The 17,408-nt window shown below is 40.9% G+C and overlaps 1 protein-coding gene across 1 annotated transcript; it reads left to right on the top strand.

Annotated features, from left to right (window-relative positions):
- Positions 1 to 13,793: 13,793 nt before the first annotated feature.
- rsph9 (radial spoke head component 9) lies at positions 13,794 to 17,335 on the top strand. The gene is made up of 5 exons (XM_086263932.1): positions 13,794 to 14,173; positions 14,289 to 14,457; positions 14,668 to 14,797; positions 15,214 to 15,357; positions 17,074 to 17,335. The coding sequence occupies exons 1-5, from the start codon at positions 13,947 to 13,949 to the stop codon at positions 17,232 to 17,234; spliced, it is 831 nt and encodes a 276-aa protein (XP_086120058.1). The 5' UTR covers positions 13,794 to 13,946; the 3' UTR covers positions 17,235 to 17,335.
- The last annotated feature ends 73 nt before the right edge of the window (positions 17,336 to 17,408 follow it).

Consider the following 17,408-nt stretch of genomic DNA (forward strand, 5'->3'; position numbering starts at 1 on the left):
TGGCTGTAATTTTCTAATTTATTTCCTAACAGTTACCAAGACTTTTCTTGGAAACCAGTTGTGTCATTTGGTACAAATTTCCGGGAAAATAATAATGTCTTTAGGAGAAATGCTTCATTTAAACCTGGGCAAATATTCCTCTTTTTTTCACTTATTATTGGAAACTTATGCTGTGTCTGCGCATTACCGTGTGTCTGTCCTTACACTGTTGGTTTTTTTTTTTTTTCCATGTTTAGCCAACCAGCTTTAAATAGCCCTCAAGGTTTGCTAGTAAACAGCTAAACAGCTTCTATTAGTACCAGCTGGGATGGTGGCTTAGTGGAACCATTTAAGCAGTTAATAAGGATCGTTCAGAAATTATCTGGATGACAAGAAATACTATTTTATTTTAACTGGCATTAAAATGAGATTATTTTAGCTGTCTTGCCAAGACTTAGGAACTTTGATATCACTCTCAAGTATATAAGAAAAAGAATAAGCAAATTTAAGGAGAGTGGGTAAGCCTATTGATTATAGTAATTACTGTGTTTGAGTAGATTCTTGGGGCCCCTCATCAAATGAAAGAGCAGAGACTTAGCTAGTACTTGCATACACAATACAATTTATCCACTGTTAATCCAAACCCTCTCTGGCTGTTTTGTATAGGTGTGTAAAGCGTTGAACTCAGTGCCCTAAATGCATTCTTAGTATTGTTGACGTCTGTGCTTTTGTGTACCACAGATGCTATTATGTCACTTCCCTCCCTCTCTCTCAGTATTCAGTTAATTGTGCACTCCCAGGACACTGAAGTTAAGAAAGAGCCGCTCTGTGTGTTCGGGTGTGTGGATGTATGTGTGTGTGTATCAAATAAGAATTAAGCCCATTTAGTGTTTTGAGGGTTTGGGGTCAGATTTCCTTCATGTCACCACCAAGATCCATGGAAGTGACCTCTGACTGCTGCAATTTGTATATAAACACAGTTCTGGCCAATCACAACATCTCGTGGGATGGTGCCAACCAATGAGAACCCCTGGAAGCATCATGCTCTGTGGCACTCCTATCTTTTGTCCGTCAGGATTAGTGCCATGGCAACGCTGGTCGCCTGGGAGGTGAGTTTCCCAGAGCAGCAGGACAAGCACAGAAGCAGGCCGCTTGAGTCCAAGTCTTAACTTCCTCTCTGGCCAAATGGAAAGCTGGACTGAAGCAGTGTGTATGTGCGTGCGTGTCATTCTGTAAGTCCAAAACTTCCACCAAGACTGCCAACTCTAATGAGGTGCCAATTTGAGCCACAAGCTCAAAGTGTGTTTTGTCTGTGTGGGTGAGTAGGTGGGTTGATGAGGGGCTGTCCTTGTGTGTTCTCTTCTCTGTGGAGCTCTCTGTAGAAAAGTCACCCCACTCTCATTCTCTTGGACTACATTAGCCAGAAGGGCGGAGGGCCAGGCAGCTGAAATCACCGCTGCTGACGAAGCATGTGACTCCAGACCGAGGCCCCTTTGTTTGGATGGTTACAGCCAACACACAGTCCTGGAAATGCAGCGTGACAAGGGAATAGACGAGCATGGGAATGAATGGACGGCAGTAATAATTAAAACCTGATTATCCGTTTTGTGATTGCTGAGAGGAAACATCTGCAAGGGTCTGAGAGTTACAGCCCTTTGGCAAATAAGATGTTGACCACAAATGTGATCAGAAATGGGGTGAAAATCCAAAGGCGTTTACATTTTTTGAATGAATCCTCCATGCAGTTGTTTTTATTGTTAGTAAACGAATTCACGATGCTTTCACAGTATTCACAGGGTGCACACACACCCAACCGCTTCTATTTGATATTGAATTAGCTGAATTGGCAGTAATTCTACGCAGCTGTGAAGAGTGAGTGAAGTGTGAGCGCTGAAGCTAGTGTAAGTGAGATACAGTTGCAAACCTTTATGCTGACTTGATTACAGTAAATCTGCTGTAGAGTGAGTGAACTGGACCCCGCAATTAAAATTAAAACTACTGCATGTAGAGAAGGAGGTAATTGAATGATTAGTGCATTAAAAAAAATGATTATAAATGTGACCAAAAATATGGATTTATTTTCTCATTGGTTATGACAGCTGGGTAAGAATAAAATATGTGCAAAGGTGAGAAGTGAAAACAATGCCCTGTATTCTGCTGTGTTGTTTTCGTGTATGTATGTAATTGAGGTTTCTAACTCAGAAACCCTCACATTCTTGGATTGCAAGGGCATACGAGTCATATGGCACAAATTACATAGTGGAAAGCTCAGCTGTCAGGCAATGTAAAGGCCTACAATGGGATCATCATGGCCAAGATTTGCCCAGCAGACTGTCCAGAATCTTTCATTGGACAGTAGCCAATCATGTTTTTCTGTGTAACTTAAGCCAAGTTCATGCTGCTTGTTCTGGCTAAGACTGCTGGATGTGAGCCAGGATAAACCAAACAACCGATGTTCGCTTAGTGTCTCTCAAACAAGATTTGCTTCATACAATACTCAATAAGGAGGCCAACACTGCTGAGTCTCTCTATATACTGTAAATACAGTATATATGCTCAGCCAATGTTTTAGGAACAGCTGTTCAAATTAATACAATAATGGAATCGACCAATCACAAGGCAGCAAAACAATGCATTTAGACATGTAGACATATTCAAGACGATCTGCTGGAGTTCAAACTGAGCATCAGTATGGGGAAGAGAGGTGATTTAAGTGACTTTGAGCATGTTGATTTGAAACAGGTATTTCACAAACTGCTGATGTGCTGAAATTTCCCCAAACAGCCATCTCTAGGGTTTACAGAGAATGGTCTGAAAAAAAGAAATATCCAGTGAGGCCTGTTCTCTTGGTGAAAATGTTTTTGTAAATCCTTGAGGTCAAAGGAGAATGGCCATACTACTTTGCGCTGATGGGAAGGTAGTAAAAGTAACTCAAATAACTATTGGTTACAAAAAAGGTATGCAGAAGAGCAGCTCTGAAGGCACAGCATATCCAACCTTGAAGGAGATGCGCTCAAGCAGCAGAAGACCACACTAAGTACCACTCCTGAAGCTACAGTTCGCACAGACCCACCAAACGTGAAAAGGAGAAGGCTGAAAATTGCTGCTCATCAATTTGATAAGCCTCGATTCCTGCTGTGACATTCAGAAGGTAGGGTCAGAATTGGTTGTACAACATGAAATTATGGCTGTACCCTTCCTTGAATCCCTATGGTGATATAACAGTGTGCAGGATGTTTTCTTGGCACTACACTTTTAATATGCCGATCTCACTATTGTTCCTGACTATATCCAGTCCTTTATGACATGGCTATCCAACTCCAGTCCTCGAGAGCTACTGTCCTGCAGCTTTTAGATGCATCCCTACTCCAACACAGCTGAATCAAATGATTGGATTACCTCGTCAGCATGTCATCAAGTTTGGCAAAGGCCTGGTAAAAAACCACTCATTTGATTCAGGTGTGTCAGAACAAGGATGCATCTAAAAGCTGCAGGACAGTAGCTCTCGGGGACGGGAGTTGGACACCCCTGCTTTATAACAACTCTGATGACTTATTCCGAAAGATACTACACCATGTGAGAAAGCTCAAATATCTGTACCACAAAGAAATAAGGTCCTTCTGAAGCCAAAGGTGGGTCCAACCCAGTGCTTGCAAGGTTTACCTAATAAAGTGACCAGTGAGTGTGTGTATATTGTTAGAAATAAACTGGTATGAATACCAACAAATAAAAGAAGCAACAGACAGAGGCAGAAAGACAGGAAGGGATCATCATTTAGAGTCAAACCCTTTTGGTTGGAAGATGAAGACTCTTTGTTAATTGTTACAAGATGGCTGGGTAATTGTCATGGTGAAAGGGATGGTGGATGGTTGCCCATGTATTTACAAAGACATTTAATGAGCAAACTGGTAAACAGATGACTGATCAGATGTGAATCAGCATGGTAAATGAAAGGAGTTGACAGCATAAGAAAGAGAAACCAGATTTAATTGTTCCATGTAATCTACAAAAGATGTCCAAAAGCTCTATATTACAAATAGAAGACAGAGAGAAAGTAAGTTATTTTTGAACTGGAAAAAGAATAACGGTAGAAACTAAAGAGGAAAAAAGTTTGGTCTCTTCACAAAATTCTGACCTTTAAATACACAGTTTTACAAAAAGTGATTAAACCAAGCCACAGCAGCTTAGCTGATTGGGAGGCATCTCTCTATCAAAATAAAAACCCTTTGTTGCATCATCTTTCAAAAGCAAACAGATTTGACTGTCAAATACAGATAGCACAACTGACTGCAAATATTCAATATGATGGTAAAAATCAGACAGCACACACTGACACATAGCACCCTTTCCCTCCTCTCCTACACTAGATTATGTCATGCCAAGACTGCCTTAACCTTGAAACAGACAAATGAAGAGACTGTTTGTTAACTTTTAAGGCCTTAGATCCTGGTTGTTAAATTGCTTGACACCCATACAAATATATTTTCACAATCCAGTAAACTGTGATGATATATTGTCTGTGAAAGGATGATATCTCATCACTAATTATGCATATTTAGTGAACTGTCATACACAGAAAATGACTGTGAGCCCAGGAAAAGCACACTAAGCTGGTTTGCTAGCATTGCTATTTTCTCCATGTGCAAATCACTCATCGAGTCAGAGAGATCTAAGCTTGCGTCCTACCAGATGTTTACAGTGCTTAACCAATTATATGCATAGTTTGGTCGAAATTGCCAAACCAAAGTCTCTGGTTTGGGTCCTCTGTATGTCTTCCTTTCTTTGAACTTAAAGGGTGAAAGAGAGTCAGTGCCTAAAGCGAGCACAGTCTAAACTAAATCGATTTATTATTAAATTTATTGGACTTCTTATGATTTATTTTATACTTTTTTCAAGTACTTGTTATTTTATGGATTTTAAAATATAAATATAGTAATATGATATCCTATATTACGCCCTGCATTAGAATCATACCTGTGTCGAACTTCAAAATGATACACCTTACTAATAATGTCTGTCTTTGTTTCATTACACATTAATAAAACAAAGATTATGACCCAATAATACAGGGTGGGCCATTTATATGGATACACCGTAATAACATGGGAATGGTTGGTGATATTAAAGTCCTGTTTGTGGCACATTAGTATATGTGAGGGGGCAAACTCCTCAACATGGGTGGTTACCATGGTGGCCATTTAGAAGTCGGCCATCTTGGATACGACTTTTGTTTTTTCAATAGGAAGAGGGCCATGTGGCACATCAAACTTATTGGTAATGTCACAAGAAAAACAATGGTGTGCTTGGTTTCAACATAACTTTATTCTTTCACGAGTTATTTACAAGCTTATCTTTGTTCACAGCCATTGACATGTCGAAGAGGTTAACACGTGAGGAGCAGATCGAAATTGTGTTGATATCTGGTGAACGCAGTAACCAGGTCACCCTACGAGACCACCCATCTCCCATGCTACAGTTAGCAAACTGCTTGCTAAGTTTCGTGAAAGTGGTTCAGTGTTGGATTTGCCAAAATTTGGACGCAAGAAAACTGTCACTGATTAAGAAACATCAGTGGCTGTCCTAGCTTCATTCAGCAAGAGCCCACAGCGTAGCACTCGCCACATGTCACTGGAAAGTGGCATTAGTCGAACATCCCTTCGGCAGATATTAGCTACTCACAAATGGCACCCTTACAAACTCCAGCTACTGCAGCATCTCAACAAGGATGACCCAGATAGGCGCACAGAATTTGCAGAATAGGCAAAACAAAAATTGGAACAGGACCCTCAGTTCACGCAGAAGATTTTGTTCAGTGATGAGGCAAACTTTTATGTGAATGGTGAAGTTAACAAACAAAACCACCGCTATTGGTCCGACACTAACCCACATTGGATGGATCCCTCCAAGACTGTTGGAACAACAAAAGTGATGGTTTGGTGTGGTATATGGGGTACAACGATAGTGGGTCCATTCTTCATCAATGGAAACCTCAAGGCCACTGGATATTTGAAATTGCTACATGATGATGTGTTTCCCTCTTTATGCACTGAAGCTGGCACGTTCCCTGAGTTTTTCCAGCAAGATGGTGCACCACCACATTATGGGTGCCAGGTCCGAGCATTCCTAGATGAACAGTTTCCTGGAAAGTGGATTGGTCGTCGTGGGCCAGTTGAATGGCCCCCAAGGTCTCCCGATCTGATCCCCTTAGACTTTTATCTTTGAGGTCATCTGAAGGCAATTGTCTATGGTGTGAAGATACGAGATGTGCAGCACCTGAAACTACGGGTACTGGATGCCTGTGCTGGCAGAAGAGGGTGAAGAGTGGGAGAAGAGGGTTGCACTGACAATCCAACACAATGGGCAGCACATTGAACACATTTTATAAGTGGTCAGAAACTTGTAAATAACTCATGAAAGAATAAAGTTATGTTGAAACCAAGCACACCATTGTTTTTCTTGTGACATTACCAATAAGTTTGATGTGCCACATGGCCCTCTTCCTATTGAAAAAACAAAAGTCGTATCCAAGATGGCCGACTTCTAAATGGCCACCATGATCACCACCCATCTTGAGGAGTTTGCCCCCTCACATATACTAATGTGTCACAAACAGGACTTTAATATCACCAACCATTCCCGTGTTATTACAGTGTATCCATATAAATGGCCCACCCTGTATAATGCATACTTTTGTACAATTAAGTAGGAATGTAACCCGAGCCAAAATATAGTAACAGGTCAAAAGGCTAGTTTTGCAAAGCCATGCCACTTTTCATGTAAAATCATCTGTATGAGGGCACTTGAGCCTGAAAATCTAACTGTATTCTTGAACTCTTTGATACACCATTTAGAAAACCTGGAATTGTGCTTGGTCTTTTCCATCGACAGTATAAATAAAGGACATAGCCACCATGACATCAACAGGTTGGCAGCAGACCATTTGAACTGAACTAGCAACCAACTTTGACAGGAGGGCTCAAGTCACTTTGCTATTCCAAAAAAGAAATAAATAATGGATTTTCACTGCACGCTTACAACCATCCACACACAGTACATTCGCAGTGAAATGTAGTCACAGTTTTCTCTCTTAGATTGCAGAGGCAAAGCAGAAGACAAACGGGAGAGATTGGTCTGGAACCTTGAAACCCGTCCATGACGCCAACGTTAGACACTTCAGCATTCTGAAGCTTCAGTGTATTCATTTCGCTGCCACCATGTTGCGTTTTCCAGCTAGAGGTTAATTTATACGAATCAGAGGATTGAGTGATAATTCATCAGGATAACTAACTTGGTTAGCAATCTGTATTCAAAGACTGTGCAGGTGCAATGCAGTCATATTGAGTAAGTCAATGTGAGTAGGACTACTAAATGACTAGAATTTCACTCACCAAAGCTGTAGCTTGCACTTCTCAGGCTGCACATCCAGTATAATATAACCAGCAACTTGACCGGGTTTTTTTATAGATTCATTTTTCATTAATATTTTTAATCCTGCTGTAGGTACATACAGTTAACATGACACAGTGCTAGGTTCTAAACATCTACAGCAGTACTACTAATCAATATAACACTGATGGGGATTTTTTTTTTTACACAATTTGCCAATAATACAGTTTCATATGTAAAGAGCTGTTTTCAGCATTTTATTACTTCTTTTACTAAAGACACGGCTCTAAAAGAAACACTCCCCATCCCTACTTATATGATAGTAAATATTTAGTAACGTACCAAATATTTATTTAACTATAGAAGCAACAAATTTTACAATTCCTCAGCCAGGAATGAGTGCAGAAAGGTCAAGGTGTCCAGGAATAGTGCTGCAAGCTGCAAGAGGCTGTCAGCATATGTAAAAGAATAAAATATAGTAAAAACCTTTTTCTTTTTTTGTTTAACTAACAAAAAATTGTGTGTTTTAATCTTGCCCAATTTGCCATGTTAAACAGTGGAGGAAATGTGAGGTTACGACTGTAAATATGCTTTGTAATACTGTTAAATTGAACATTTTAACATCAGACTTTGTGGATCTGATCCATTTTAGAGCCAGCCTCTAGTGCAGAGGACATCAAACTGATTTTACATAATGGACCAAACTGGCTTTTCTGTCTGTGTAAAGAACACTACACATTTAATCCCTTTAGATATCTCAAAATAACAAGAAAGAAGTGTCATTTTACCAGCATCTCTCAGTTTTTCTACATGCTATTGAAAAAGTGCGATGGTAATCTCCAAAAAGTTGATTCTGTTCATCTGGACGTAGCGTAGCGTCATCCAAGTGACTTCTTCAGTCTCAGCTGACTGCAGGTTTCCCCAGTCTTATAAACAGTACATTTGCATAATGACTGAACCCAGCCCACTGAAGGAACAATGGGCTGGGAGGTCAGTTCCTTAATCTTACAGTTTTTTCTGATGGCTTAAGCACATTTTTTGTAACTATTGGCTATTTTTGCAAAACTCTACACACAAATAAGGAAACTCTTCACCCAATTAGCAAAACATTGTAGTTTTCTTGTAAAAGCGAATAACCCTTGCTTAACTCTCCACACCTTTGTAAAAATGGTATTTTGGTATCCAACAGTTAACACAAGCCATCACATTAATAAGCACACATTGCACCAACTACACACTGATGGTATGAATGAAAAACACATCTGGCTTTTGCTTTCTCTGTGCACAAGGTAGGCCATGTCAGATTGAGCTCATACTGTTGTCATAGGTCCATAAACATAGACGGATCCAAACTTCAAGTACTGGTGTTTATTCACACACAACAAAACAAACACAAGTGTTTATTTCCAAGTCAAAACAAAATAGTAATTTCACTGAGGAAAAAAAGAAATCAGTCTACATCGTGTCGTCTCTCTGGGTCCGGTCACAAAGTTTTGTCTACATCACATGCAATGTCCTCTAGTCCAAGCACTGGGGAAAATATCTTCTGGAATTTTACATCTATGGTATTGTTGTGTTTCTCATTGGCATATGGCAGTGCTACAAATCTTAGTGCGAAGTGACTGTACTAACCGACTCTCATTTCAAAATGTCCTTATGATGCTTGCTACAGTGTAGCGGCTCAAGTTAGGTTGAACCCGTTGGCCAGCTTCCCTCAGGGTCACTCCATGGATGATTACATGGTCCACTATTATAGCTCTGATGTCATCAGCAATTCTATTTCTTACTCTTCTTACCCTTCCTCTCCCCCCTCCTCGTCCTCCTCTTGCTCCTCCTTGTCCTTGTCGTCCTCTTTGTCCTATTTCTTCACCTCCACATCCTCTTCCTCGGCCTCCTCTACTTCTCACCCTTCCTGCTCCCTCCATTGTACTCCACACACAGAGCTTAGCTGTATTATAGTGCTTAGGCTGATTGCAAAGTGAACTAATTATCTAAAAAAGTTTTCACATGTGACAGTGTGCCAGACAGTTGGCAAAATAGTGTAAATAATGGCCATAAATGTGTATAATTTTGCTAGAAGTGCGTTGATCATTTGGAAATTGAGTGTAAAGCAGTGAGTTGTGTTTACAGTTCTGCAAAAAGAGTGCCGTGCAGTGGATTGTAGCTACAGGTTTTCAAAGTGTGTTACAAAATGGCAAACTGAGTGCAAAGCAGTGTTTGTGCTTTTAGTTTTGCAAACTCAGTGAGTGGTTTTGCTATAAGTATTAATAGTTTTAGAAATTGTGCTATAAGAATCACAGTTAGGGTTTAAGCATTCAGAAAAAACTGTAATTATGCAAATTCTCATGACCATTGATCAACAACCACTGACCAAAACCCACTGATCAAAGACCACTGATCAATGGCCATGAGTACCATTCACAGAGAGTTGGGGAATGGCTGCAATCACAGCATTGTAAGATGGCGAAAGATGTACCCTTAGGCCCCCTCCTCGATTCAGAGATGGTCTTTCCCTTTTCACGTAAATGGCCTCCTTGACTCCACGCTCAAACCAGTGTTCCTCCCTGTCCAAGATGTGTATTGAAAGAGTGTCCACTGGCCTGTAGGTGTGAATAGACTGCAGAGTCCTGGCCTGACGAGGTAGCTGTTCTGTGTTGTGCCATCCGCTTCGCCAGAGGTTGTTTGGTTTCCCCGATGTATAAATCCTGGCAATCCTCCTGGCACTTAACAGCGTACACTATGTTACTCTGTTTGTGTCGGGGGACCCGATCCTTGGGGTAGACCAGTTTTTGGCGCAGCGTGTTTTGGGGTTTAAAAGCCACAGAGCCCCGGTGTTTAGAAAAAATGCATCTCAACTGCTCTGATACTCCTGACACATATGGGATCACTAGAGGTTTTCGCTTGGGCAGCGGTTGTCCTTCTCCGTCCCAAAGCTCACGCTGAACCCTGGATTACAGACTCTGTTCGTGCTCTCAGGCGCACCTGTAGGTGTGCTGAGAGAAAATGGAAAAAGGACAAGCTGCACATTTCTTTTAATATCCTCAGAGACTCTCTTTCAACCTATCAGAAAGCCGTTAAAGAGGCCAAGTCCTCCTACATATCAAACCTGGTTAGCAGTAGTGTCCATAAACCTCAGACTCTGTTTCGTGTTTTAAATTCCATTGTAAATCCCCACCAACACCCTTCAAGCACGCTGTTGTTCAACCTCTCCTTAAAAAGCCTAATCTAGATCCATCCCTACTCTCTAACTATAGGCCCATTTCCAACCTCCCTTTTCTGTCTAAAGTACTGGAACGAGCCGCCCTCACGCAGCTCCAGCTATTTCTTGACAATAACAATCTCTATGAGAAGTTCCAGTCTGGTTTTAGAGCTCGGCATAGCACAGAAACCGCCCTTCTGAGAGTTTTTAATGATTTGCTTTTAACTGTTGACTCTGGTTGTGCTGCTGTCTTAGTAACCCTGGACCTGACAGCAGCCTTCGACACTGTTGATCACAACATACTGCTATCCCGCCTTCAACATTGTGTCGGTTTAAAGGGCACTGTCTTAAAGTTTTTCCAGTCCTATTTGAATAACAGGAGTTTTTCTGTTCACCTTGGTGAACTGTCATCTCCCAGAGCTCCTTTAACCTGTGGCGTACCTCAGGGGTCCATACTAGGCCCCCTGTTGTTTATTCTGTACTTGCTCCCTCTGGGCGATGTGCTCCGTAAACATAATGTGTCCTTCCACATCTTTGCCGATGATATTCAGATCTACCTCCCTCTGAGGTTGAACTGCAATGTTTCTTTGCAGCCGCTACTCTCCTGCTTGTCTGACATTAAGACTTGGATGACTCTTAACTTCTTACACCTTAATGAAAGCAAAACTGAAGTCATTGTGTTTGGGCTTCCTAAAGATCCCAACTTCTCTCTTGACTTTTTGGGACCCCTAACCTCCGATTGCACTTCTTCCATTAAGAGTCTTGGTGTTATTTTTGACAATGCTTTTAAACTTGATAAACAAATCAGCTCTGTAGTTAAGGGATCTTTTTATCATTTGCGGATTTTAGCCAAAGTCAAGTCTTACCTTTGCAGGAACGATCTAGAAAGAGTGGTCCATGCTTTTATTACTTCACGGCTAGACTACTGCAATTCCCTCTATGCTGGCCTAGATCGTTCCTGTCTACATCGCCTTCAACTGGTGCAGAACGCTGCCGCTCGCCTGTTGACCGGTTAAAAAAAAGAGACCACATCACTCCGGTTCTCTGCTCTCTCCACTGGCTCCCAGTTGCCTTTAGGATTGATTTTAAAATCTTATTGCTGGCTTTTAAGGTTTTAAATGGCACTGCACCTTCTTACCTGTCAGAACTCCTTAGTACTTATCGCCCCAGGAGATCTTTGAGGTCAGCCGACCTGATGCTTTTAGATGTTCCCAGGTATAAATTAAAGACAAAGGGAGAGAGGGCGTTTGCTGTGGCTGCACCCAGACTGTGGAACAGTTTACCTCCTCACGTCAGACTCTCCAAAAGCCTAGAAACTTTTAAAACCGCTCTTAAAACTCACCTCTTTTCATTGGCTTTTAGAAAGGTTTAATTTATTTGTTTTATATATTTTTATTTTATTTTTATCAGCGAGGTGTTATTACGAAATTGTGTTCTATTGTATTTTATCTGTATTTACTGTACAGCACTTTGGTCAGCCTTGGTTGTTTTTAAATGTGCTCTATAAATAAACTTGACTTGACTTGACTTGACTCCTGGATTGGCTGGAGCTTTCTTTAGGTGCCTTTCCAGCTTTGACAAACGTCCAGCTGGGATAACCACATTTACTCAGGGCCTTCTTGATGTGCTGCTGTTCTGCCTCCCTGGCCGCTGTGTCAGTGGGGATGGTGTTTGCTCTGTGTTGTACCGTCCTAATGACACCCAGTTTGTGCTCCAGTGGATGATGAGAGTCAAACTTTAAATACTGATCCGTATGTGTAGGTTTACGGTACACATCAGCTTTTAGATGTCCCCCATATTGATGGAAATCTCACATTCCAAGAAGGCTAACCTGCCACTTTTCATATCCTCCCTGGTGAATTTGATGTGCCGGTCCACCGAGTTAATGTGATCCGTGAATTGTGGTACATCCTGAGATTTTATTTTAACCCAGGTGTCATGAATTTGCATAATTATGTTTAAGGAACTGACCTCCCAGCCCATTGTTCCTTCAGTGGGCTGGTTTCAGTCATTATGCAAATATACTGTTTATAAGACTGGAGAAACCTGCAGTCAGCTGAGACTGAAGAAGTCACTTGGATGAGTGACGAAACGTTTCTCCCACAAAACGCTACGTCCAGATGAACAGAATCAACTTTTTGGAGATTTACTTTCCTGGATGATTGAGAATGCATCAAGACTGAGATGGTAAATGTAAGAAATCTGTCAGCACAAATCTTTGGGCTTAAACTGTAAGAAACAAATGTGTAAAATTACAGAAAATATTTCTGTCAGCATATTTCCCAGTCTGTGTTGTAATTAAAGAATAGTTTGATAATTTAGAGAAAATGACCATGAGTTTGCTCTTTATCAGCAGATAAAGCTGTAATATTTATCAAAATAAAGTTAAAAAGTCCAAAATCTATACCCTTCTTCACATTTTCCAACTCTTCAGTGGGCCAGATTGGACTCTTTGCTGGGTGAGTGTTCTAGTGGCACTTTGTCAAACTTCAGTTTTTTGCCCCATTTCCATGTTGGCTTCATGTTTTGTTTTGTTTTGCTTTGTTGTTGTTGTTTTTTTTGGGGGGGGGGGGGGGGGGGGGGGCAGAAGTTACCTTTTGCACTTTTCCCCAACCAAATGTACCCATTTTACATGTTAATAGTCATATTACAATACTTTTTACAGTACTGCAGCATGACCAGATCTTAATGAAAGCATTCACGCTGACAGGATGTTTTTCTATTTAGGTACAGAGGCCAAGTTAATGTTATTAGTAACACCTGAGTAAAAATGGCTTCTGTGACGCCCTGTGTAAAGTTTCGGTTAAGACACTTTTACTTGCTGCTTGTACAGAAAATAAATCAATCCGCCAGCAGCCAGGACACAGTAGTCTACTTGGCTCTTCTTCCGACATGTTTTTGTGTGTTAATACCTGTCTCAAGAGTTAAGACGGAAAGCTTTCATTAAATCTTCCCTCCGGCACAAACTCGACCATATTCAGACAGGTTGACATTTATAAGTTTATGCACTTTATCCGCCTGCTTCACCCCGAACCGCTGCTAGCACGCACACACTTGAGTTGATGACGTCAGTCGCTCGTGGTCTGGTTTATGGAAACATCATAAGCAAACACGCCCGACATGAACTATGTTTCGTGTCTGTTTTAATCGTTATGTCCCGTAGAGGCACGAAACACTTGGGGGGGGGGGGGGAGTTATAAATAGTAAATAAACACGATGAGCGAATAACCCTGCGTAACCATGGCAACTGTGTTTGTTGCCATTAGAGTGCAAAGACACGACCTGTAGGGCTTTTTAGCTGTTATTTTAGCTAACAAATAGTCGGAAAAAACACGTTAATTTAATTGAAAACGACTTTGTAAAAGCTTGTAGCTGTTACATAATGGACTCAAATTCGTTGTATTATTCTTTGGAGCTCGTTGCTGGTAGTGGACATATTTTAACCCTCGAGCAAAGAACCGCCCTGGAGTCTTCCTTAGTGCTCCTGAAGAAAAACTACAAGTTCAGTCGAGTGTTGTTTTGGGGTAAAATATTAGGAATTAATGGGGTTTATTTTATTGCTCAGGGGAGAGGAGAAGATGAGATGAAAGACAAAAAGAACCTGTATAGGTAAGACATCCGCTTCAAGTGTCTTTTTTATTTTATTTTTAATTTTAGCCACTGTACATTTATTTAAGATCGTGAGATATACCATTGGGCTGCTATTTTGTGGTGTTAACTCCAGCTTGAACTGCATGGACTGGTTCCTACTTCCCCCTGCCTCAGACGCTATGATAGAGGAAGTGTCCAAAGCTACAAAGGGTCGCTTCATGGGAGACCCGTCATTTGTGTATGAACATCAAGAGATCCACAGGCAAGGAAAGGGAAATGAGCCTGTAAATGAGAAGGCAGTGGTAAGTGTGATCAGTGCTGTTTAGTAAGACAGCGAATTGAATTACAGGATGAAGTGTTTTCCTGTTCCATTCAGTGTTACTGCAGTGTTCGATGATGCAATGAATTCAAACAAGAATCTACATGCAACCAAACTGAACACAATGTAAAAAAAACAAGACAAATGTTTGATTTTGTTTTCTTCTTCTTTTTCTGGCTTATATTGGTTACAGATAACAGTAACTGAGGAAAAAAGACTGGCAGTGTCCGTTCATCAGATCGATGCAGAAGTGTCTGTGGTGCCTCGTGGTGCCTTCATCAAGAGTCCACGTGGTCTTGTCCAGCTCAACCGCAGCTTCTGTGGTAAATATGTATATACTGTGGGGGAAATAACAATTTGATCCCCTTGCTTCACTTCACTTACAAAGAAATGAACAGTCTCTTAATGATCTGAAGGTTGTTGGGAGGACCACGGTCATCAAGAACAGCATTGGTAACGCACTGTAATGGATTGAAACCTTGCAGCACCCATAATGTTCCCCTAGTCAAGAAGGCACATGAAAGGCTTGTCTTAAGTTTGCCAGCCAACAAACTTTTGGCTACTAAAACAAGTGCATTGTTTCTGTTATTCCTTTTCATGTTACCTTTGGGCCAACATGATGGTGAACGTTGATGTCATACAAAATGACATGTTATTGCATTTATCAACAACAAATACAGTATTTTGTTGTATCTTTTGTAAAACATGGGCAAGATTGTGTGATTTTTTTTTTCTTCAGGTCTGTCTGAGGCAGAAGCAAGGAAGCTTGACAATTTCCTTCACTTCAGACAATCAAAAAATAAGAAGAAATCTGCCCTGGACATGGGTGATTGGAACCCAGCAATGGACTATCTGGATGCACTCAGTGATGACATTCCGAAAGGTGACACTACAGAGCTTAATCTGTCCTGAACACACAGTCACATTTTTTTCATTGCATAAATTCAACAGTGCAGGTCCTAAGATTTGTTTTTAACAAGTATTTCATTTTCTGCTAATTGCTCTTATTTTATAACTGATCTCAGCAGAATTGGGCGGTGATTTGACGTTAACATGTGTTCCATTTCTTGTGCTACATTACAAGGGGTGATTTTCACAGAAAACGCTTGTGGTGATTCAGCTGTTTGAAAACCATAAGGGTCTTCTTCCAAGTGGAAACAAATTGCATAATTTTACCAGTAAAACGGTGGTTCAAGTGAGGCTACCAATAAACACAAACCTCTAAAACCGTCTGACATTAACATACCAGCCACATGGGAAGGATTTTTGGGAATATATGCTTAGAAGAATTTCCCTGTGTCTACTTACCCAGAGTTTATATGCTTTGGTCTGACACTCAGGCTTTTTGGATTTGGAATATCTGGGCTTTGAGTACAGGATTTGGTGCACATTAATTTGATTTTGGCCTTCTACCATAAACAATTCCTGAGGGGAGAGAGGAAAATGAGAACCAGGAGAGAAACCAGTAAAATAGGACCACCAACCAAACTGATGTTGCATGATTAATGGAATTTTCTCACATTTGGATGGGAGTCAAACTCAAACTATAATATCATCTACGGACTACTACCATCTATCATTATGTGGCAATGTAGCAGAAAGCATGACATGATAATCCTGGCTGCACATTATTGGGGAAAAAAAACTACCACACATAGCAGGAAAACATCAACAGTGAACACTGTGCAAAGAATAATGTGAAAGCAGACATGCAAAGTCATGTCTGCGAGGTTAGCGACTGGATATGCTCCAGACCAGAGTGAATGTAAAGAGTGAGTGTCTGGATTTAACAGGGTGTGTGAGGGAGAGAGAGAAAAAAAGGTTTAGCACCCTTAACCAAACATGCAGCAGATGTCTGACAGAGAGCTTCCACATGTGTACAAGTCGGTGTGTGTTCTTTGTGTTGATGCGGATGTCAGCTGCATCATGTCTAAAGCAGACAGCACACAGCTGTTTCAGTGCCACGCTCACTGCAGCGGATTGCATGTTCCTGCCTGAAAGGATAAAGAGTTAACATTTCTTAACGGGACACTAGGGGAAAAACAGGATCATGTATCTCCACCAAAAGACAGGTGCTTTCCTCTGAGACCCAAAGCTGGGCTCTCCCCCTTTTCCTTAACCATCCCTCAAACCGCTTCCAGCTCCTGATTTAAGTTTGTTTCGCCTTTTGCTACGCACATTACATACTGTTGACGTGGGTTTTTTTACTTTTAGTTGCATCATATTTTGAAATCAAATCCAGAAACAGGAAAGTTGCAACTTTTTTTTTTTTTTTTTTTTAAATATTGGCCTTTAAACTCTTTTATGTAATCATGTTTTCATAGTAGCAGGTCCAATTAAATCATTGTTTTAATTCCCTAGGTTCTTGGCGTTCATGGTCACACCCCGAACATACTTGGCAAACGGGTTAGACTATAGACATCAAAAGCACAAAAGCGTGATTCATTGGTGTATCCTCTGGCTGAATAGTGTAAGATTTCCAAAGATTAGTGTTTAGCCTTTATTTCAGCTCAGCTTCACGGTTCTGTTGGAGAACATAATTTAGCAGCGTCCTGCTTTTCCTATTAACTGTTTACAAGTCTTGTGTGTTTGTGTCTAGGATCTTGGAGTCTTCAGTTTGAGTTCGCAAGAAAAGTGTGCGTGCTTCGCAGTCTGCTGTGGTTCGGCCTGACCTTCTACCACGTGCCAATGACACCACAGCATGGATACATCTATATAGGTGACGGGACCAAGAATTTGGACCTTCCTTTCATGCTATAAAAGCTTTTTTTCAAGCTGCATACTCTCAGTAATTCACAAAACCAAAATCTGCTAAGATCTTGTTGTATTATAAAACAAATAAAACTAGGTTGGTACAGTCAGTTTAGTGTCTACAGACTTTTTGTTGTGTTTACTTCCAATTCACAAAGGCCGTGCCTACACAGTAAACACATG

This window comes from Aulonocara sp. 'chitande type north' Nkhata Bay, linkage group LG15 (genome assembly GCF_057382095.1).
Source record: "Aulonocara sp. 'chitande type north' Nkhata Bay isolate Kocher_YH1m ecotype deep benthic linkage group LG15, A_spYH_male_GT1.1, whole genome shotgun sequence".
In the NCBI taxonomy this organism is placed as follows: domain Eukaryota; kingdom Metazoa; phylum Chordata; class Actinopteri; order Cichliformes; family Cichlidae; genus Aulonocara; species Aulonocara sp. 'chitande type north' Nkhata Bay.

Excerpts from the sequence above, each read along its gene's own strand:
- rsph9 (XM_086263932.1), top strand. The coding sequence starts at position 13,947 with ATGGACTCAAATTCGTTGTATTATTCTTTGGAGCTCGTTGCTGGTAGT. Across the intron at positions 14,798-15,213 it reads GCTCAACCGCAGCTTCTGTG|GTCTGTCTGAGGCAGAAGCA; the intron begins GTAAATATGTAT and ends TTTTTTCTTCAG. Across the intron at positions 15,358-17,073 it reads CAGTGATGACATTCCGAAAG|GATCTTGGAGTCTTCAGTTT; the intron begins GTGACACTACAG and ends GTTTGTGTCTAG.